General features: G+C 39.9%; 1 protein-coding gene across 1 annotated transcript in view; it reads right to left on the reverse strand.

The window, feature by feature from the left end:
• Positions 1-24,404, reverse strand: part of LOC124717004 (centrosomal protein of 164 kDa) — a 630,067-nt gene that overhangs the window by 94,379 nt on the left and 511,284 nt on the right. The window contains exons 17-18 of the mRNA XM_047243631.1: positions 11,427-11,566; positions 4,304-4,516 (exon numbers count right to left, since the gene is read on the reverse strand). Of these exons, the coding sequence (XP_047099587.1) occupies positions 4,304-4,516; positions 11,427-11,566 (353 nt within the window). The remainder of the gene's footprint in view (positions 1-4,303; positions 4,517-11,426; positions 11,567-24,404) is intronic.

Below are 24,404 nucleotides of genomic sequence, written 5' to 3' on the forward strand. Positions count from 1 at the left end.
ATAACTAATGAGGAAGTATTGAATAGGATTGGGGAGAAGAGAAGTTTATGGCACAACTTGACCAGAAGAAGGGATCGGTTGGTAGGACATGTTCTGAGGCATCAAGGGATCACCAATTTAGTATTGGAGGGCAGCATGGAGGGTAAAAATTGGAGAGGGAGACCAAGAGATGAATACACTAAGCAGATTCAGAAGGATGTAGGTTGCAGTAGGTACTGGGAGATGAAGAGGCTTGCACAGGATAGAGTAGCATGGAGAGCTGCATCAAACCAGTCTCAGGACTGAAGACCACAACAACAACAACAACAAGAACAACAAGCATTCCAACACATTTCCTTGGGCACAAATCCTCAACCTAACCACAAATTTGATGGTAATGAGTCAAATGATTTTCAGAATCTCAATGTTTTTGCAATCCATGCTGGTTGGCATGGAGGGGGTCATTCTGTTTGGCACACCTCATTTAGGATTCTATAACAGATGGCTGTCAATTAGATCACTGTCAGAAATGATGTGTGCCATACATGTCTGTAAGTCCAGCCCCAATGAGCTTTGATGCAGTTGCTGATTAATGTCCAAAGATGTCTTCTGCAGATGGAGACAAAATTACCACGAATGGTATGATACACCAAACCACGGCCTCTCATCCCAGAAGTTTTAACTGAACTGAACAGTGATTACGAACAAAAGTAATACAATGATAATTTAACATTCTTTTAATAAATTGACTATAATTATTCCAGTAGCTTAACCTATTGTGTGAGAGCAGTCACTAATAAAGCACGCTTTTAATTTGTGTTTAAAAATATGGATATGGATGCACTACAAGTGCAGTATGCAACAAATTGAGAAGATGGGATGGACCGAAAGTGTGTCCAGACAGCCAAAGCTGTTAAAGCAAGCACTCGCATAAAGCAGGAAACCCGGGTTCAAGTCCTGGTGTGGCACAAATGTTCATTTATTTCAATGCCCAATTGTGGCAGAGATCTGTATTCTCTCTCTCTCTCTCTCTCTCTCTCTCTCTCTCTCTCTCTCTCTCTTAGAAAAGAAAAACAATTGTTCTAGTAGCACCATTATCATACATCTGTTTACAAACATGCAATATGTAAGACATCCACCATTATCCTAAGTCACTAAAGGTGACCAAACACCCACAAAAAATAATAATACTTACAGTTAAGTAAAATTTCAGCACATTTTAATTTGTCTGATTTTTGTTTCCTTTCTCCATGCCTCTGAGGCTTCTCACTAAGTACTCAGTATCAATGAATCTTTTCCCTTTACTCCCCTATTCACTTTCAGCTCTTTGTTTCTGTCACTCATTTTTACATATGGGCTTTTCTCATAGCTTATGACAATGAGTTTTCCTATATTGACACTGGCATGGGCAGGCTTCTGCAGTTATCCCTTTTGTCTCATCTATGTTCTAAATTCACCCAAACTTCCTCACACATTTATAACATTTCTGTTTCTTCATTGATCCATTAACTTCCTGTGCCATTTTATATCATGTGACTACCCTATTTTTGCTTTGTGTTATCCCCTCATTCCCTAGGTCCACTATCTTTGCAAACAGTTTTTGGTTCATTTCATTAGTTACTGGTGACACTCATTTACATTTATCACGCAGTATTTTTCTGTGCATGCCTTTACACATCCCATTAATTTTTATCATCTACTTCTACACTTATATCTTCACTTTAATTTTCTCACATTTACATTACACAATTATAGCAGTTCAGTTGAACTTACTAGCAAGAAGTCAATATCATCCAACTGCAATCCCAAAAACTCATTTCTTTTTGCATGGTCATTCCTTCTTTTGCAACTGTTGCTTAGCCATTTCTGTTGTGTTTTATGCACATACTTTCACATTTTTCATACAATACCATAATTTTTATCATATTGACCAGATATAATTTACGCACATCTTCAGTTTGTCCGTCAGCATGCACATAAACATTGTTTCACTCCAACTCACTTAGGTTTAAATGGAGACCATTGACAATACACATCTTACACTTTTATGATATGGTATTTTTATGATCATGAGTTAACTGCACTCTTTAAGTTCATCCAACCCATTACATTTGTTTACACATTTTTTCCCATTTAATGACATTAATCATTTACTTATTTGCAATTATCTCTTTGTTCTCCCCACTATTGTACCATTAATGCTCTAACTTTATCATGTAACAACCTTACACCATATTTCATTCACAATAGTTTCATTTCATTATACAGGACTTCTTGAAAATGAGCAGGAGTCCATAACTAGTAGTGGCAACATATAGGGAATGGAAAATAACAGCTGATCTAGGTTATTTATACTTATACTAATACTAATAAAAGTTATCAGAGGCTGAAAATTCCATGTTCTTACAGACAAACTCTAAAGTGTCCCATTTTCAACTTCAAAAGTTACAGTTTTTCATGAAAAATCAATAGACAAGAATAAATGAGACAGTGTTTTAGGGAGTACATAGTTGCCATAAGAATGAAGGCTGTGTTAGCAGAGACAACACAATGCTGATGAAAATGAAAGTCTACAAATAGCGCACTAACTATGTAATTGTCTGGAAACATTTCATTACCATTCAATGCCTTCACAGTGTATTTCAAAGAGAATATACATGTTACAAAGTATTATTTTGTTGAAACTATCAGCCACTGAACCACAACTTGATTATTGAAGGAACAAATACATTATTCTGTTTGCTTGGTTACCATCACATGTTGAAAAATGGCTGCTCTGCAGCAGAAATCATTTGTGCCCTAGAGTTTGCGAAGTGTGATTCCACGATTATAGGGCATAGAAATTTCAGGTCGAGGTATCAAACTGATCCCCTGAATCAACAATGGAAAATCCAGGATGGAATGTAATACTCACCATATAGCAGAGATGCTGAGTTGCAGATAGGCACAACAAAAAGATCTTTACATTTAAAGCAGTGTGGTTTCAGTTGCCTGAGACTGCAGTCGTGTGTGTGAGTTGCATTTGCGTGCAGTTGCGTTTGCGTGTGTGTGTGTGTGTGTGTGTGTGTGTGTGTGTGTGTGTGTGTGTGTGTGTGTGTGTGTGTCTATTGTTGACAAAGGTCATTGGCCAAAAGCTTTAAGTGTGAAAATCTATTTGTTGTGCCTATATGTGGCTCAGCATCTCCACTATATGGTGAGTAGCAACTTTCCTTCTCATAATATTGATCCCCTGAATGGATGGAATATTTGCAGTTGGTATTGACAGTGTGTATGTAAATGAAAAAGTCTTGGCCATCTTTGCATTTCTGAGAATTAATCATGCCAGTTGGGAGTTACAAAAGCCTACAGCAGCAATTTGGGATGTTTTCTGATGTTGGTAGGTTCTAAAGCCACAAAAGTTACAGCTGTAATAGGCTCTCTCATTATGATGAACAAAACAAACATATGGCATTTTCTGACAAGCTACAGAATGCTACTGGCAATGATAACACTTTTGCACAAAACATCATGTTCAAGAAACACATTTTTTTAATCTGGAGCTTATAGAACCCACATGCAAATACTGAACATGTACGAGTTTCACCCAAAGTCAACATGTTTTATATGACATCCCCCTCATCTCATTTTTCTTTGATGGAAACACAATTAACTGTCAGTAGTATATTGCTATGTTACAAAACTGGTTGTTTCTGAGGCTGAACAAGAACAACTTAAGTTTTCAATGAGACGGGGCACTTCCTCTTGGTGTTGCCAACTGTGTGAATACCTGGATGAAACTCTGCTGAGCCATTGGATTGTCATCAAACAGCTGATGACTTGGCACTTCTCAGCTGGCCTCTAAGGTCACCAGATTTGATGCCCTGTGACTTCTTCCCGTGTGGTTTCATCAATGACAATGTTTATGAACTAACATTACACCTAGAAGAGTTGAAATACTGTCTAACGTCAATGACAATGGGCATATTTACCCGAGTATGGGAAGAATTTGAGTATCAATGCAATATTGTTTGTGCCACTGCTGGAGGAGACATACTGAACATCTGCAATCTAATTGTGAGAGATTGTAAATATGTGTCCCAAGTTTCATAGTTATTCTTTTAGAAACAACCTGTACACCACTTTTTTCTCTAACATCCTTCTCCCATGTTAAGCAGCTTATCTGACATTAACTTGGAATTAAGCTGAGTGGAGCTACTATTTTTGAAAGTTCATACAGCTAGACTTCCTACAGATCACATGTAAGCTCCGCTGCATTTCAAACAAATGTTGAAAGTGCACGCATTTTTTGAAGCACACAAGGGTGCACTACTGGGAAAACACTCACCTTTCAAACACAGGGCCTGATGTGCCAGTAGCCCGCTGGGACACGATGCGCTCCGAATCTGACCCCGTTCCACCAGAATTCAAAGCAGCTTCCCGCCGTTTTCTCCTTTCCATTGAGATCTTCACGTCTGTTTTCAGTCGCAGGTACTTCTCTTTCAAGGTTCTGTACTTATCTTCCAACAATCGTTTCTCACAACGCAGTTTCTCAAAGACCCTGTAGTTCACAGAGAAAGCAATAAACAAAATATCAGGTGTATGTTTTTAGCTGAAAAGGTGACATTTCACTTGCTACAGTGTCAAAATTTGGATGATTCAAAATGTCAAATTCAGCCTTGCAAAAATAATCTAAAAAATATTTGGACTCTTGAGATACAGTTATTCCAACGTCCCCCAATAAAAATGGTAACAAATTAAGTTTAATTTCAAATGTGTATCAGAAAACTGATGCGATTTTTAAAACTACATTTGTCAAATGATAAATCAAAGTGGGACACCAATGGGGGTTCTTTTAACTCTCATTCACACATTAAAAAATTCTGCCCTTCTGAGGGAACAATCGCATCCAGTTTACAATGACAGGAACTAAATATAGCTATGACACAGCTTTTCTGTAAAAGCTGATTGCAAGTGCAAACCTACATTTTCTTAATAACAGACCTGCAAAAATTTTTCGGGTAGCATTATTTTTAATTAAATAATGATGCTCACAATATGCCATATTAATCAATAAATCAAAGATGTTGTTTGTGCCAAATTATTTATACAGAAATGAAAACTTTAAAGACAAATACATTTTTACTTATATCATTTTTCTGAACTGATATTAATTAACAAGGCATCCATGTTATGAGCAAAAGAGTTTCTTATATTTTTAAAACTTAATTCATGAGAATGTGTGGTAAACAACTCTTCATTTGCTGAGGATAGTTAGTATTCAAGAGAAAACATCTATCATTGCAGTTAATTAGATGTTAAATTAAGGCAGTGGTGTGTGAACAATATGTAAGTGATCAGTAATGTATCTAAAACCTCATCATATCGAGATGTGAGTTTTTCCATAGTGTCTCATACTGCAAACAAAGTTGAAGTTTTGCTTTTGTAATGCTTGTAAATTATTCAGAACAAATCAAGTCACGAGTAAACTTTATCTTCAGAACAGATTTGTTTATATACCTTTTTAAAGCAGTTGTGTTGTGAATCTTTTATTTAACTGGAAAAGTTGGAATACCATGTCACCATAAAACTTTTGTTTTTGGGAGTTTCTCATTAGTGTAAATTTATACATAATAGATGAAAGTTAATCAAGAAGCACATAAGAAGTGGTGACTGAATTCAAACTTGTCCACATTACACTCTAAGATGATCCATGTTAAGGACATATGAAAAATGCAATCACAAGGGAAAACATCGAAAGATTGTACAACACTGTATCAAACAGTCCAAAATTAAAAGTGCGTAGTGTAGCTGCCATCACAGGCATATCATAATAAAGAGTACAGTACACATTACAAGCAGATAACAAAAATTAGTATCTCAGTATCATTTACACCATTTAAAAAAGAATGTATTTGATTTCGTGTCCTTGTTTGTTGGTGGGGACAAGATGTGGATCCATCACTTCATGCCGGCAATCAAAAAAATAGTTGTAAGATGATTTCAACAGCCATTGTTTATGGGGTGCAAAAAGGAAGCTTCTTATTGGCTATCTTTCACAAGCATCACCAATAATCATCAAATATAAAAACGTCTTCTGAACCGTAATAATTGAAAAAAGTTCAGAAGAATGCACCCATCCACAAGGTTTTACATTAGCATCTACATACATAATTGGCAAGCAACATTACGGTGCTTGGTGCAGGGTACCTTGTACCACCACTAGCCACTTCTTTTACTGGTCCACTCACAAATGGAGCAAGGGAAAAATGACTATCTATATGCTTCTGTACAAGTCCTAATTTCGCTTATCCTGTCTGTGTGGTCCTTACCTCAAATGTATGTTGGCGGGAATAGAATAGTTCTGCCTAATACCAAATCGCCTGCTGTTCATCTTCTAGAGTTACAGGCTTTTCAGATCATTTCTGAAAGGATTTTTGCCACAACCGACCAACACCTAAACTTTATCACTTAAAATAACCGAGCTCATTTTTGAAATGCTAATCACTTACTCCAACTCATATATCACACTTGTCTCATCTTTCGCCACTTCTGCTGTCCCAATGTCCCTTTAATCTTTTCTCTCTCTTTCTCTCTGATTACTCAGTCAGTTGTTACAGCTTTTCATTAGCATACTGTGATACCATTTCATCTGTATTTAACCAAATGTTTCAATTTTAATCAATTCTTGACATGTTAAATTGCCTTGAGGTTGTGCAAAACATATCAAACAGTTCTAAATTCAACATATTTCTTAATGCATTTTCATCCATTTTTGAAAATACTTTTCCTAAAAAGATAATTAAATGTAATAGCGGCAAGTTACTAATGAAAATGTGGACTAATTCAGGTATTGATCTATGTTTAAAATGGAACAGGACTTATATAAAATAGCCAGAACAAGAAATAATCCACAAGTACTTTTTTCATACTCTAAACAGTACTGTAACATATTAATAAAATTTGTAAAAATATCCAGCAGAATGCACATCTTCTCTGAAACTGACAGAACAGACAATAAAATAAGATAAATATTGAATATTTTTAATGGAATGAGAGAGAGAAAGAAGGCATAGATGATGGTATTATTTTTTATAAAGACAATGGGACCATTGTCAAAAAGCAGTTCGTATTTAGCAGATATATTTAATAGCTACTTAAAAAAAAAAGTGAATAAACTGTTGCAAATAGTTCAGAACACAAAGCAAAACAATACACCAAAGAAGCTATACAGATGACATTTAATGAAGTAAAAGTTAATCTCACATCTCTGTCTGAAATAAGAACGGACATCAAAGGCTCAAAAAATTGAAGGTTTATATAGGATGGGTAATATCTCTGAAAGACACAAAAAAGCTTTGGTGCTGTAATACTGGTATGTAATGTTTTTAGTCACTTATATAATACATCATTAACTCAGTGTGTTTCCACAGGCATACTGAAATATATCAATCTTAGTTCTCTCTACAAGAAAGGTGACTCCACAGATGTCCATAACTACTAATCAGTGTCACTCCTTACTGAATTTTCTAAGCCTTTTAAGAAGGTAATACGTTCCAGGGCTGTCACCCATCTGTGTAGTAATGGAATACTTTGCTAAGCAATAACAGTCTGTGTTTTAAAAGGACCGCTCCACTGAGACAGCTATTTATACATTTACTGAGCACATAACAAACTCTTTAAATGATCAAGATTACCAGTTGGGATCTCCTGTGAGTTATCAAAGACATTTGATTGTCAGTTATAGTACTCTACTAGAGAAGCTCAGATTTTATAGAATACGTAGTTCAGTAAATGCCTGGCCTATTTAAGAAACAGAATGTAGGAAGTTACCCTAGGCTGTTCAAGTAGTATAACGAAGGACATCAGATCATCTAAAATGGGAGAAATTACAATGGGAGATGCACAGATTTTGATCATTGGCTCAATATTGTTCTTGCTTTATGGTAATGATGTGCCATTTTATTTGAATCAGGAACTAGAATTCATTCTGTTTGCAGATGATACTAGCACTGTTGTGAAGCATAGCAGAGAAACATCAACAGGGAAAATAGTCAATGATGTTTTGTAGATGTTACTTACAGATAGAAATGGGCTACTTTTAAACTTCAAAAAACACAACTCACCCAGTTTTGCACTGTCAAAATGATTATACCTCCTACTAATGAAGTATAGCAACAACAAATAATAAACAGAGTAAAAGGTTCTGAGTTCTTAGGTACGAAAACTTAAAGTGGAAAAAAAGTATAGTAGACACGCTAAAACATTTGGGTTTGACTACTTTTCCCATAAAAATAATTGCCAACTTTAGGAATATAAAATTCAGTAGTTAACATATTTTATGTATCAAACAATGGAAAATGCAGGATGGAAATGTAACAATATTGTGAAAAGGAAAGTTGCCACTCACCATATAGCGTAGATGCTGAGTTGCAGATCCAATGTTCAAAAATGTGCACTGAGCAGTACCCTCTGAAACACTTGTACCTGCACTGGTATTGTATTCTGTCATCAAATCTGCTACCGAGTGCTGCCTATCCTGCTTTAAGCAAGCCTCCGACACCCAACATTTTGTCACTTACTCATGGTTTCATCATCCTACAACCACTTTCCATAGACGCTCACAACAGCACCTTGCAAACAGTTTCACCATTTCTGAAATGCTCATTTTCAGGTGCTTGGCTAACTATCTGCCCTTTGTCAAAGTCACTTATGTCAGTAGATTTTCCAAAATATAGGACAATGATTGATAACATTTTTATACACAGTGTTCAGGCTGAAACAATTAATGTGTACCGAGTTCTGATCATGAATCATGATTAATGGAAATAAACTGTATGAATGTTATTACACTGAGGCAGGCTCATACAAAGCAGTGAGGCTAATTAATGGAAACAGGATACAGTGTTTTAATAGTAAGCTAAAAGAGGTGGTATGGGATGAGGTGTATGTAGAAAGAGATGTTAAGGTGAAATTCAATTTATTCCACAGTAAATTTGTGTCAGTATTTGAAAGTAACCATCCTAAAAAGTTATCCAGAAGAACCACTTATGAAAAGAGCTAAGAATAACAATGAGAATTAAAATCTCATGCAAGAAGAAGAGGAAAATAAGGAAAATATTCAATATACAAGATACAATAACAATTAAACTAAATGATAATGTGACTGATAGTTCATAAGTTGTGAATACTTTTAACAATCACTTTCTAAATGTAGCAGAAAAATAGGATGAAACAGTTCAATTCAAGAAGCCATAGAATATATTAAGGCATAGAAACAATTTATTTAACATACTACATTTTGGATTACAGGGGGTTGCATAACAGAGAACGCTATTTATACGTTCACTCATCAAGCAGTACAAGCCTTAAATAATAAAATATTGGCAACTGATATTTTCTGTGAAGCATTCAATTGGATACATCATGTTACTATCTTTTTTTTAAAAAAAACCTCAAGTTTTATGGACCTGATGGGTTTACACACAGCTGGTTTGAATTATACTTAACAAACAGGACACAAAAAGTTGTGCCAAAGAATTCAAAGTATGTTGGAAAGAAAGAAAATTTCAGTGACTTGGGACCAATATCAAAGGGAGTCACACTGGGTTCAATTTTGGGACCACTGCTATATATGCGAATGACCTTCCATTTCCACATTCAACATGCAGAATTGGTGATGATACTAGTTATAATACACTTCACAAGAAAACAAGCAACAGAAGAAATTGTAAATGATATTTCCCAAAGAATTATTAAGTAGTTCTCAAAAATGGAGTCTCCCTAAATTTTGAAAAAACACACAATATTCAGTTCTGGACAAAAAATAAAGTCATACCAACAACTGATGTAGTACATGAGCAGCAGTCAGGTAGAATACTCCCAATTTTTGGATTTACATATAAACGAAAACCTGAACTGAAAGAAGCATTTTACTATGCTTCCCAAACAATTAAGTTCAGCTGTTTTCGCTCTTCATATAATTGCTAATCTTGGTAACAAACGAATTAGCCTCTTGACGTGTTCTGCATATTTCCACTAGATAGTGTCTTACGAAATAATTTTCTGGGATAACTCACCACTTAGCCAGAAAGTATTGATTGCACAAAAAGCAAGCAGTAAGAATAATATGTGGCATTCACCCACAGATGTCACATATACATTTTAACTGCACCATCACAGTACATATATTCACTAACAAAATTCACTATAAATATTCTATCAAATTTTGAGAAGAACAGTGATGTTACCTATTACTGAAGCTGTCAGTGGCTCAGAAGGGAGCTCTAAATGCATGTTAACGGTAAAAATGTAAACATATTCTGTAAGCTGACTCATTCCGAATTATTTCAATACAAGACTCATTCAAATGACCCTGGAACATGTAACTAACTAACTAACTAACTGACTGACTAAAAATGGAATCAATTGCTGATCGGCTAACCTGCTTAATGTTAACAGAACTATGACAAATGTCTGTTGGACGATTAATCTTCACAAACAAACAGTCTGAATCGACAGTGAGTGCCACCCTTTTACTGAACATACTGTGAACTATAACAGCATTTACGCAGACACATGCTGCATTATACAGCAACTCATTTTTGAGATGGGACCTGCTTTTTTGGCCAATAGCAATTCTTCCATAGGTTCACAACAGCTAACAGCCATCCCCCTTCTCTTTGCTCTCCTCAGCTAAGCTTCACCTCTAATTGAACTAATAAACGCCTCCCATATACTGCATTCTCTCTTCCTTCAGGTTTGTCTTTTGCTCTGTAACAACATACCTGACAGTTTGTGTCAATCACTGTCATATATTTTTATGTCCGTTTCACTGGTGTATGACCTTTAAATCTTCCCTTCCCTCTCAAATGGAATTACAGTTAATAAATACACTGTATTTGCCAGATCTGTGTGCTGCAGTTTTTTTTCTGGTTGTTTCGAAAAGTTATGTTGGTGATGAAAGGAGACCACAATGACAAAATCCAGAACATCTAGATTTATGAGCATTACAATTTTAAATGTGACTTCACATATCAAATACAACTAATGATTTTTTTAAATCAATTACAGCAATATGTACTTGTTCAGAGGGAAACTATTCTGAATAAAAAAAATTGTAAGAGTGTGGATATAATTCAAGTGCCACATTTTTAAGGGGTTATCCTAAAAGAAACTGAGGAAGTTTTGTAAGCATGAAGTGTCACAGAGGAAAACGTAAGCTTAGCACTATTTTTAAAAAAATTTATCCTATTGTTTACTTTACAATCCAGTACAACGAAGCATAGTATAAGAATAGCCACATGGCTTTTTGTAGTGAAACATATCACTGTAAACAGAGATAAGTTGTGAATAGAAGTATGAATTTTCGGAGGTTCTGCAAAGATTGTATGCTCCCTGAAGAATCCATAGTACTACACCTTGCATTTGTAAGCCACATTACTTATCTGAATTTTAAGAGTCTTCCTCACCTTGAGGTTTCAACTAGTTGTTGTCTTGCAGATTCATTGTCATCAACTAGACCTCGGTCCCACAGTCTCTGACGCTCAAGCTCCAAACGGACTTTGAGCTCTTCCAAACGTTCTGCGTGTTCTTGCCGCACAGCTTCCTCCTGTAGAACAGCATGAGTGTACACCATATTCTTTTTATGAAGGTGCCAATAGTGATTCCTTCCTTAGAATGAGGTATCCATAATTTTCAGTCACTCACTAAAACAAAATATCTCCTAGTTTCAAAGATATCAACTCAGCAAGGCAGTTCCTTAACATTTCATATGTCAAATATTAAATGATATACATTTTGTTGAACTGCCAAATACACAACATATAGTTATGCTGATATCAAGATATGCTAAAGAATATTAAGCTGTAATTTTCAATATTTTATTATATAGAGTATAGTTTACGAGCTGCTGACAACAGAAGTGTAAATAGTGCATGTAAAAACATCTTATTTAACGAAATATCAAAAATTTAGAGCCAATGTCATCATATTGTAGCTCTGATTTCTCTGTTTCCAAAAATTTATACTTTTAAAAGAATAGCTTGTTAATTAATAGAAATTTCATTTGCAAAAAGTTTAGTTGCCAGAATCTTCTTTGTGGGCTTTGCTAAATCCTGGGGATAAACATCCACATGCACAATTCTGCTACATAAAACAAAACCTATTATTTATCCAATTTGAAGAATATCTATCTCATTGTGAAACAAAATAACTTATTTTTCTGATTCATGTACATATTAACAGTCAATCCCTTCATTTACATTCATATTGAAAGTGTAATAATTTTATACTTTAACATTTTGTGATAACTGTCCTATTATGTGTGTCTTTCAATGGGTACTGTGTACAAAGCCAAAGGCACCCCTTGTCTAGCCTTCATCATGTAAAGTTCCTTGATAGTCAGCACTATGTAGTCAGTTGTTTATAGTTAGATCTTATTCAGCATTCAAAGAGTACAATTCTAATGTTAGTCTGCAATGAGTTACAGTGGTATGTAGTCAAATGTATGTAATCAAACATTAGCACTGCCAGTAATGAACAGTCATTTGTGTAGAGTTTTCGTTTGACATTTATTGAGTATGGATGACGTATTTCTGTAATTTAGACTACTGTAGTCTTGGCGAGTTTACTGATATGTATTATTAGAAGTATGATGTTAATGGTATAAAATCTAATTTTTTTCTGGCAGAACATCCACACCTGTTATACAGTTAATTATTGACTGAAGTCTTTACACTACTGTGTTTCTGAGAATCAGCCCCATCTTCAGGTATATCTGTCAGTTAAAAGAAAAAAGGTATCTCTAAACAGCAAAAACCAAAAAACCTAACAGTAATAGAGAATATAGATCATTGGGCACCCATAAATCCTCTCCACTGAGCATACCTATAAGTAGTAGATCAAAGTGTCCACATCAAAGCTATCTTGCAAGGCAACACATTTGCTGTACACGGCATCCACATCAAAGCTATCTTGCAAGGCAACACATTTGCAGTACACGGCATCCACATCAAAGTTATCTTGCAAGGCAACACATTTGCAGTACACGGCGTCCACATCAAAGCTACCTTGCAAGGCAACACATTTGCAGTACACGGCTCATCAGGCTGAATACCCAAATGTACCCACACAACAAGCACCTTTCAACTGTAACTGACATCTGTTCACCTTATCCTCAAAGTGCCAGTGAGAGGGCAGGGAGTCTAAATAAACCAAATAAAGCCAGATTAGACACTATGTGGGAGGCAGAAATCTGAAAACATCACGCTAAAAACTATGTAACATACAGCTGCACTTATGAAATGACTACTGATTAAATGTTTATGTAGCACTATCACTTGAAGGCATTTGGATAACAAGTAACTGGAACAACAAAATCATGGAACAACAAAACCATTAACCAAATATGATTAACTGTGAGACTGAAACCTGAAACATGACACTACTACACTGCAGCTACAGGGTGTATAAGCACACAAGGAAAAAAAATTTCCGGTTAAAAATAGTTTTTCCTGGGTGAAAATACACTTCTTCTGTGTTAAGTGACAGTATTTGTTGTGACAGTGCCACGACATTTAACAGTGCCGCCATGACAGTACGCGCAAATGGCGATAGAGCCGCTCCGCAACTCGGCTGAGCGCGGGAGCGCCACCTAGCTACGAACGGCGCCGGCCGCATGTCACGGCACGGGAGTCGAATAAGAGATACTGAGTTGTTATCATGTAACCAGCAATTGTTTCTAAGTGAGTGTGTTTGAATATCCACGCAATTATTGGTGATTAAAGGTTATAACACTTTTTGGCGATGAGGTCGGATATTTTCACTGCGTTGTGGATTTGTGTGTTCGTGATGGGGCAGACATGTAACAGCTTATGCAAGCACTCATTGAACAACAAACACAGCTGACGGCTGCTATTTAGGCGTTGTCGACGTCACTTACTCATCATCTGTCTTCCTCTTCTCCACCTCCATTCCCTACTTACGACGAGGCCGCTGAAGACTGGGAGGATTATGAGAAGCGTTTGCGGCAACACTTATTGGCTTTCGGCATTGTCGACACTCCTATGTGTAAGTCGTTATTTCTATCTTGGATTTCCCCATGGATCTATCAGCTGCTATCTCAGTTAGCCCCTCTGCGGGAACCTGCTTCTCTGTCCTTCCAAGAAATGTGTGACTTATTGTCGAACTATTACCGGGAAAACACCCACGTTGTTGCCACCTGCGTGGCGTTCTACCAGTGTCGTAAACAGCCCCATCAGTCTTACCGGGCTTGGGCGACGGAACTACACGGTCTGAGTAGGAAATGTCAGTTTGTCACGGACACTCATCATGAGTCTTATGCTGATTCAATGGTTAGGGATGCTATTCTACGGCTTGCTCCTGATAAAGAAGTTCAGCAATGTGCCCTACAATTCCCAAACCCGTCATTGTCGGAAGTTCTAAGCATCGCTCAATCCTTTGAAGCGTCTCACGCTGCTGGCGTGCAAATAGACGCGTGGTGTGTTGTAGGCGCTGTACAGTCAACTTTTGACACGGACAATTTGCCTGTTTCACAGGAGAACGAAGATGTGGCGGCGGTTCACTCATGTAAACAACGTCGCGTTGGGCTGCAATGCTCCCAGCGAAAACAGCAACCACAGAAGCAGGTTCTTTCCGCACTTCCTTCGTGTCCACGTTGTTTCGTACAGCATGACAGGGCCACGTGTCCAAAACGTTGGGCCACGTGTAATTCATGTAGGAAAAAAGGCCACATTGCTTCTGTGTGTCAGTCCCCTAAAGTTCCTGTCAACGAGGACAAGGCATCGGACATGGATGTTAACTGTGTGCTTTCTCAAACAAATAAGTTGTTTGTTACTGTTCGTGTTCTGGATAAAGACATTCGCATGCAAGTGGACACTGGCTCTGCAGTAACTCTCATTAATTCTCGCACGTATTGGGAGTTGGGCTCCCCTCCCTTGTCTCCAGTTACGCGAAATCTGAGAACTTATAATAAACAGAAAATTCCTATCATTGGCCAGTTTGATGCTTCCACTGCCTACAAGTCTGTTGTTAGGCCCCTCACGTTTTATGTGGTGGATCATGTGGGCACTGAAAACCTGTTCGGTTATGATGCTTTCCAGTTGTTCGGGTTCTCCATTGATGATGATGTGCACCTCATATCTGAGGATATTCCGTATCAACAGCTGGATGGATTGCGTTCTCAATTTTCGTCCGTGTTCTCTGCTGGTCTGGGTCGTGCCAAGGATTCTGAAGCCCACATCACTCATAAACCTACAGCTCGCCCTAAATTTTTCCGGGCACGCCCTATTCCGGTGGCGTTGCATGCACCTGTTAAGGCTGAGATAGACAGGTTAACAGCTGCAGGGATTCTCCTTCCTGTTACCTCCAGCGAATGGGCATCGCCAATCGTGGTGGTTTCTAAACCAAACGGGAGTCTGCGATTGTGTCGTGATTTTAAAGCCACTGTCAACGCTCAGAGCCTCATTGACACTTACCCTCTTCCCCGTCCTGAGGAGTTATTTACCAAGCTTGCTGGGGGCCAGTTCTTTTCCAAACTTGACTTTCGGAGGCGTACCATCAGTTGCCGTTGGATGCTTCTTCCAAGGAATTTCTCGCCATCAACACTCCTTGTGGGTTGTATCAGTACCAGTGGTTACCATTTGGCCTCGCTAGCGTGCTGGCCATTTTTCAGCAGTTTTTGGAACAGCTCACAGCTTCCGTTCCCGGCTGCATAAACTATCTGGATGACATTGTTGTCACGGGGGCCTCCACTGAGGAGCACCTTCGCAATTTGCCTTCACTGTTTCGGGTTTTGCATTCGGCTGGGTTGAGGTGCAATCTGCACAAGTCACAGTTCTTCCAACCCTCCACAGTGTATCTTTGTTTCCACTTGTCCCGTGAGGGTAAACGTCCTCTACGTCAGCACACTGCGGCCATTAACGCTCTACGCCAGCTGTCTACGGTCAAAGAACTTCAGGCGTTTCTAGGCAAGATTGCTTATTATCACAAATTCATTCCATCCGCGGCAGCGGTAGCTCACCCTCTGCATCAGCTGTTACGCAAAAACGTCCCTTTCTGTTGGTCCGACGAGTGTGAGCAGGCTTTTGTCCGCCTGAAGGCTCATTTGCAGTCGGTGCCTTGTCTTGTCACATTCCGTCCGGATCAGCACTTGGTTCTGGCGACTGACGCGTCACAGTATGGCTTAGGGGCTGTTCTCACCCATCGGTATGAGGATGGGTCGGAACGACCCATCGCCTATGCTTCCAAGACCGTCAACGATGCGCAACTGCGTTACTCTCAAATCAAAAAGGAGGCGCTCGCTATCATTTATGCTCTAAAAAAGTTCAGCGTTTTTTTGTATGATTCTAAGTTTCACCTCATCACCGACCACAAGCCACTGGTCTCTCTGTTCAGCCCATCGGCGTCGCTTCCGGATAAGGCAGCTCACCGCCTGCAACGTTGGGCCTTATACTTGTCTTGTTTTCATTATGAGATTCACTATCGTGCCATGGCCCAGCACACCAACGCTGACGCATTGCCGTGGTTTTCGATCGTGATGAACTACTCTGTTTCCACATTGATGAGGAAGAACGTCATGTGGTTGAGGGTTTTCCTCTTACAGTTTCGCAGGTCGCGTCGGCTACTGCGCGGGATCCGGTCCTGCGTCAGGTGATCGGTTTTGTTCAACGGGGTTGGCCGGACAGGACCAAGGGCCTGGCATCGGATCCCCTTCGCAACTACCATGCCTTGCGCCTTCGTCTGTCTGTTCGTGATGATGTTGTTCTTCTGGCCACGGATGGCACATCTCCACGGGTCATGCTGCCAGCCTCTCTTCGCAAAGATGTTCTCAAACTGTTACATGAAGGCCATTGGGGTATTTCTCGGACTAAGTCCCTGGCCCGCAGGCACGTTTATTGGCCCGGTATTGATTCGGACATTGCCCACATGGCTGCTGCGTGTGGTCAGTGTGCTCAACAACTGGCTGCACCTCGTACAATGCCCTCTCTGTGGCCTGATCCGGCGCAGCCATGGGAACGGGTGCATGCTGACTTTGCTGGCCCCTTCCTCGGTACTTATTGGCTACTGTTGATTGACACCTTCTCGAAGTTTCCATTTGTTGTTCGATGTCTGTCGCCCACCACTGCGGCGACGACGCTAGCTTTGTTCAAAATCTTTGCGCTAGAAGGTCTTCCATCCACGAGCGTCACGGACAATGGCCCTCAGTTCTCTTCACAGGCCTTCCGTGATTTTTGTACTGGGCAAGGGATTCATCATGTTACAGCACTGCCCTTCCATCCGCAATTGAATGGGGAGGTTGAGCGCCTTGTCCGCACTTTCAAAAGCCAGATGAAAAAATTCCTTAGTGATTTTTCCATAAATGACGCTCTGCTGCAATTTCTGAGTTCTTACCGCTTCACGCCTCTGGGTGATCGCAGTCCTGCTGAACTCTTGCATGGCCGCCAACCGTGCACTCTACTGCACCTGCTTCACCCTGTCAGGCCTTGTGCTGTGTCCCCTAGTGCGGGAAAATACTCGGTGGGCGCCGACGTGTGGGCACGAGGGTACGGATCTTGCCCTAAATGGATTCCAGGGGTGGTCAAGGCTCTTCGCGGCCGCCAGCTTTGTGAAATACGTACGGACGACGGCATGGTTGTTTGCCATTACGACCAGATGCGCCCACGAGTGGTGGCCACGCCGGTGCCACCGCCCCTTCCTTCGCCTCCACCAGCCCGAGAGCCAGTCCTGTCGCTGCTGCCGATCTACCGAACGTGTTGATGCAGCCGATGTTGCTACCGCTTCCGAGTACGCCGGAACCGGCCACAGTCGTGACGCTGCCTTCTCTGGGATCCATCTCGCTGAAGCACACCCCCAGGTCCACGACACCTATGGATGCTGTCCCGGAGTTTTCACCCATCATCTCGTCCAGGAGGCACGTTCCACGCACGAGCTTCCGTCCTGGACATTTTCGACCATACTCTCGTGTCTCTCCGTGGGATCTTCTCGGGGCCTCACAAGAGGCCATGGATGTCTCTGCACTGTCCATGTCTCCAAGGACGTGAGTGTTTTTTTTTTTTCAAGGGGGGAAAAGTGTTGTGACAGTGCCACGACATTTAACAGTGCCGCCACTACAGTACGTGCAAACAGCGATAGAGGCGCTCCGCAACTCGGCTGAGCGCGGGAGCGCCACCTAGCTATGAACGGTGCCAGCTGCATGTCACGGCATGGGAGTCGAATAAGAGATACTGAGTTGTTATCATGTAACCAGCTATTGTTTCTAAGTGAGTGTGTTTGAATATCCACGCAATTATTGGTGATTAAAGGTTATAACAGTATTCTTTCCCTCAGAACTGTAAAACTTATCAACCCTTTGAATGGTAAAAGTTTCATACACCAACATAGAACTTTCCGGCACTTTATAGAAAAACACATTTTTGAAAGATCTTTGATGTGCAACATGTACACTGAATATTTTCATATTACGAAAGTATAAATTCAAGTTCCACCAAAAGCAGCATGTTGATTTCTGAAGCACTGATATCGAGACTGCGATGCCCTCTTGTAAGCCAATCATAGCTCATGTCACATGATCTCACCAGCCGATGACAGCACATACTCAGGGCATAGCGCACGTGACAGCCAGCCAATAGCAGCATCACTGTTACGTAGTGTGAAGACACAAATAGGAAAAGTTAATGGTTTAAATTAATATACATGGTATAGCGACAAGAAAAGCTGGGCTTCTTCATATAATATTGGTCTTGAAGATTAATAAGAGAAGCTACAAGAAGAGCTAAGCCTTCACTTATAATATTGGTCTTTTTCTGTGTGTGTTATTCTCACAGATATATCACACAAATGCCCGATAAAACTTTAATAATGACATACATGTCTAGTTTTATGGGCTCGAAATTCTTCTAAGTAGCCGGTCCTCAAAATGTTAAGTTTTAAATGAGACTCAAACGCTCTGTAATTAAAGAAATTCATTGCACATTCTCACATGAAACAAAATCCATCTTGCATAAAAGGAAACTTATTTTGAAATTAACACTTTTCAAACTACCATTCACAATTTTTCCTGCTACCTGTTAGAAATAGGTTCATTCAGCAGTTGCCAGAGAGTGCCAGAAAACAGGCGTTACTGCGTGTGTGCAGCTACGATGATGTAGGAAGCCCATATGTTTGTATGTATAAATCACTAAGAGATCTTACATGATGTCATAAAAGAAACAGGGCATCAGAGAATACTCCAAGAGCATTGCAATTTTGTAAACCATACTAAAGTGCATAATTCAGCTTAAAGTGCACATTTGTATGTCCATACTCCCGCTGAAGTAGGCTCCAATCTGATATTAAGCTTTTCATTGTGGTTTTTGGGATGCAAATTTTCTTGGAATACCCCTACTGTATTATCTCATGATAGTTTCTTTACTATGGCTTGTATGTGCCAGGAAATGAACATGTAAACCTGAAATTCAGCAAGCAGTTGAAACCAGCCAATAGTGTGGAATGAAACACTTCATTTCAAATAAACTGAATGCCTCAGTGGAAAAGATAAATAAAAGCCAACATTCTTTATTAAACCGACAAAAATAACTTCATTGTTCTGCAAAGCGAGTAATACTTGGCTGCCAAAAACGTGGAAATCGGAAAACTCTAACTAATAATGCATGCAGCTGGTCCTTTTGTAATCACAGATACACAGTATATAGTTTTTAGCCAGCTGTTTTAACCTTTCTGCCTCCCACATAATGTTTAATCTAGCTTTATTTGGTTTATTTAGACTCTGTGCCCTCTCGCCGGCATTTTCATGGTAATGATGACCGACATTAGTTAGAGCTGAAAAGTGCTTGCTGTACAGGCACATTCAGGTATTCAACCTGATTAGCCACATATGGCAGATATGTCACTTTGCAAGTTAGCTTCAACATGGACACTTCGAACTTATATTTGAGGTATGCTCAATGGATTTATGTGACCCTAATTATCTTCTTTTCTAATACTGTTAGTTTGTTTATGGCTTTGTAGTTTAGAGGTATTATTTTATTTTAAGTTACATGTACGACTGAAGATGTGGCTGAGTCCCTGACACCTGGTAGTGTAAGGACTTCAGTCAATACTTAACTGTACAACTCTGGAAGATTTTTAAACATGAACATTAAATGAAAATTCTGATAATCATCAACAAGAGGCAGTGGTAATAAATATTCATAAACTTGAAAAATCTGCTTCCCTAATAACACTAAGCAGCCATTAACCAGATGTGGAGTCAAGATGATGAGGCAGGTCAGTAAACTTTCAACATTTCAGACTTTTCATTCTAAAAAGCACAGGAGTTTGAAAGCTTAGAAAATAGCCACTCCACATCTTATGGGCCTTTTTACTGCTCACCTGTGGTGATCTGTTCTATCACTCAGTCATTCTTTTTTTGTTTTTTGTTTTTTAATTCATAGCTTTACTTCATAGATATATTTTCCTCACATTTCTACATTATATTAGACTCAGGAAAGCAATTCAAGCCTTTAACATGAATTATTGTTAACAGTGCATCTTAATTCCGAATTCCAAACTTGGGCAGATGACAGCCAAGAAGACAAATGATGATGATTAATTTAGTGGCACCTTAATCAAATTTTTTAACTCAGTGCCTTTCACACTCTGAGTAAAGGCCAGCAAGAAAAACAGCAGGTGCACCTCAGCCACCTCCCTAGCAATCAGTCCCCGGTGAAAGAGAGTCACCTTTGAGTGTTGTGCAGGGCCACAGTGACCCCAGAAGGCAGGCTTACCTAAGAGCTCGTGTACAATAGCCTACAGAACCCCAGACACAACAAAATACACTCCTGGAAATGGAAAAAAGAACACATTGACACCGGTGTGTCAGACCCACCATACTTGCTCCGGACACTGCGAGAGGGCTGTACAAGCAATGATCACACGCACGGCACAGCGGACACACTAGGAACCGCGGTGTTGGCCGTCGAATGGCGCTAGCTGCGCAGCATTTGTGCACCGCCGCCGTCAGTGTCAGCCAGTTTGCCGTGGCATACGGAGGTCCATCGCAGTCCTTAACAATGGTAGCATGCCGCGACAGCGTGGAAGTGAACCGTATGTGCAGTTGACGGACTTTGAGCGAGGGCGTATAGTGGGCATGCAGGAGGCAGGGTGGACGTACCGCCAAATTGCTCAACACGTGGGGCGTGAGGTCTCCACAGTACATCGATGTTGTCGCCAGTGGTCGGAGGAAGGTGCACGTGCCCGTCGACCTGGAACCGGACCGCAGCGACGCACGGATGCACGCCAAGACCGTAGGATCCTACGCAGTGCCGTAGGGGACCGCACCGCCACTTCGCAGCAAATTACGGACACTGTTGCTCCTGGGGTATCGGTGAGGACCATTCGCAACCGTCTCCATGAAGCTGGGCTACGGTCCCGCACACCGTTAGGCCGTCTTCCGCTCATGCCCCAACATCGTGCAGCCCGCCTCCAGTGGTGTCGCGACAGGCGTGAATGGAGGGACGAATGGAGACGTGTCGTCTTCAGCGATGAGAGTCGCTTCTGCCTTGGTGCCAATGATGGTCGTATGCGTGTTTGGCGCCGTGCAGGTGAGCGCCACAATCAGGACTGCATACGACCGAGGCACACAGGGCCAACACCCGGCATCATGGTGTGGGGAGCGATCTCCTACACTGGCCGTACACCACTGGTGATCGTCGAGGGGACACTGAATAGTGCACGGTACATCCAAACCGTCATCGAACCCATCGTTCTACCATTCCTAGACCGGAAAGGGAACTTGCTGTTCCAACAGGACAATGCACGTCCACATGTATCCCGTGCCACCCAACGGGCTCTAGAAGGTGTAAGTCAACTACCCTGGCCAGCAAGATCTCTGGATCTGTCCCCCATTGAGCATGTTTGGGACTGGATGAAGCGTCGTCTCACGTGGTCTGCACGTCCAGCACGAACGCTGGTCCAACTGAGGCGCTAGGTGGAAATGGCATGGCAAGCCGTTCCACAGGACTACATCCAGCATCTCTACGATCGTCTCCATGGGAGAATAGCAGCCTGCATTGCTGCGAAAGGTGGATATACACTGTACTAGTGCCGACATTGTGCATGCTCTGTTGCCTGTGTCTATGTGCCTGTGGTTCTGTCAGTGTGATCATGTGATGTATCTGACCCCAGGAATGTGTCAATAAAGTTTCCCCTTCCTGGGACAATGAATTCACGGTGTTCTTATTTCAATTTCCAGGAGTGTATATAGCCATTTATGATAATATCTGCTGTGAGGCCAATGTGATATTTGGAGTAGGTATGGAACTGTAATGGCTCCAAGAACTCTGCGGCTTTTTGTAAACATCAGACAGGTTAGGGTTCCTACCGGCAAAGTGTTGTTTTTCTTTTGTAAGATAATATTTGTGGATGACAGCTATAACGAAATTCACATGGTAGGACCTAACGTGACAGTGTAGTAGATGAGAGCTGAGTGATCAAGGGAACACAGTTTTAAGGATTTTGGTGAGACAACCAGGCAAAACAGTAAAAAGACAAAAAGTGATCAGGATATGGGAACACTGAAGAACTGCAGTCTGTCGGTGTAAATCTCACATGGTTGGAAAACTGCACTGAGAGAATATGGAGAGTAAGTGGGTAATCAGCACACAGGAATAGGTTGGGAGTTCTGCCTGCAGTGGTGCAAAGCAGAGAAATGCAGTCCTGAAAGTGAAAGGTAATGTATCAAAGGGAAATAACTTTCTGTTGCTGCAACTAGCTTCCAGGAGGGAAGTGTGATACTCATAAATTGTATTTTAAATTCAATGGATAACTGCTGAAACATTTCAGATATTTTCCTAGATTTAACCAAATCCTTTGGTCTAACAGATCATGCAATTCTTCTAAGGAAGTTAGAGTGCTACAGTATAAGACACTGCCAAGGGAGTGGCTGAAATCCTCCTTGCAAAATCACTCTCTGATAACAGAGATTAAACATATGGGAAAAAAATGAGCTCTACATTTATCACTCAAAATCTTCCACAGTAACCCATGGCATACCACAAGGCTCAATTTTAGTTCCCTTTCTCTTCTTAGTTTTCATAACTGACTTCCCTCTACACGTTTAACGCTCTGAACCTGTCCTACCTACAGACAACACCAGTGTATTGATTGAAGGTGAAAATGAAAAGGCTCTTAGTCTGTATAAGCTACTGATAAACCCTCAAAAACAGTTCTCATACACTTCCACACACAGCAAAGTAAAAATCCATTAAAAGCAAAATGTCCATGGAAAACCAAAAAATGCACAGCTTGAATTCCAAACTGCCTAAAATTACCTATGCAATGAGAATCATATGAAACTAAACAAGTGCTGAAACAGTTAGAGTGGTGCATTATGCTCACTTGCTTTCCCTTTTGAGATACAGCACAATATCCTGGGTAACTCCCCTTTGCAACATATCATTTTTTTGGAAATAAAAAAAGATTATGAGGATAATGAAAATGCAGACAGCTAAAAATCATGTAAACTATTCTTTTAGAGAACTTAGGATCCTACATCTACCAGGTATCTATACACTTGAGGCTGTCATGTATGTCAGAAGGAGCATGCTAAAAAGGAAAATGTATTTATTTAAAACAAAACTGTACATGAATGCCTTACAAAGTCAAATAGTGACATACACAGAAATCATTGTTATACCACCCTGTGCAAGAAAGGTGTATATCACTCAGGATCACAACTGTTTACTAGGTTGCCAAGTCACTTAAGGCCATTAATAAAATACATATCTTTCAAAATCTGTAACTTTATATCTTCTGGAAAATAGTTTTTACCCAGTATCAAAGTATCTTGCTGAATTTGTAAATATAAGCACATTTGATGCCAAAAAGCTCTCTCCTGGAGAATATGTACATACAAGCATTGAAAAATGAGAGTGCAAAAGTGCCAAACTACATTAAATGTATTGTATTGCACTGTGTTATATGTTAAACATAGCCCAATAACAAAAGAAAATTGTGTAAAATGCCCATGTAAAGAATTTTCTCTGTTGTAAAACATGCTTATACAAACATCATAAAAATTCCTGTAGCAAATAATATTCAATGTAACAATGTTTAAATTAGTGAAATTTTGTCCATTGTCTAGAGTACAGTATACATGCCTCAAAAATTTCAAGACTGAAATAACATGAAATAAAATAAAATAGGCCAAGCTGTGCATTATGCATCAATGTGTGTGAAGGTATGGAGACAGGAATTATTTGAGATAAACAATGGAAATTCACTTTTAATTTATATTGGCATGGCATTCTTAATAGTTAAGCTTTTCTTCTTTAAATGTTTCAGGTAAAAATCATTGTCACTGTATGTAAAATGTGTGCTGTAATCTTTGTTTATGGTAGATATAAGTGAACAGAAGAGGTGTTCATCAAATTTTATTTATTCCTGTTAGT

The sequence above is a fragment of the Schistocerca piceifrons genome, chromosome 9 (assembly GCF_021461385.2).
Source record: "Schistocerca piceifrons isolate TAMUIC-IGC-003096 chromosome 9, iqSchPice1.1, whole genome shotgun sequence".
Classification (NCBI taxonomy): Eukaryota; Metazoa; Arthropoda; class Insecta; order Orthoptera; family Acrididae; genus Schistocerca; species Schistocerca piceifrons.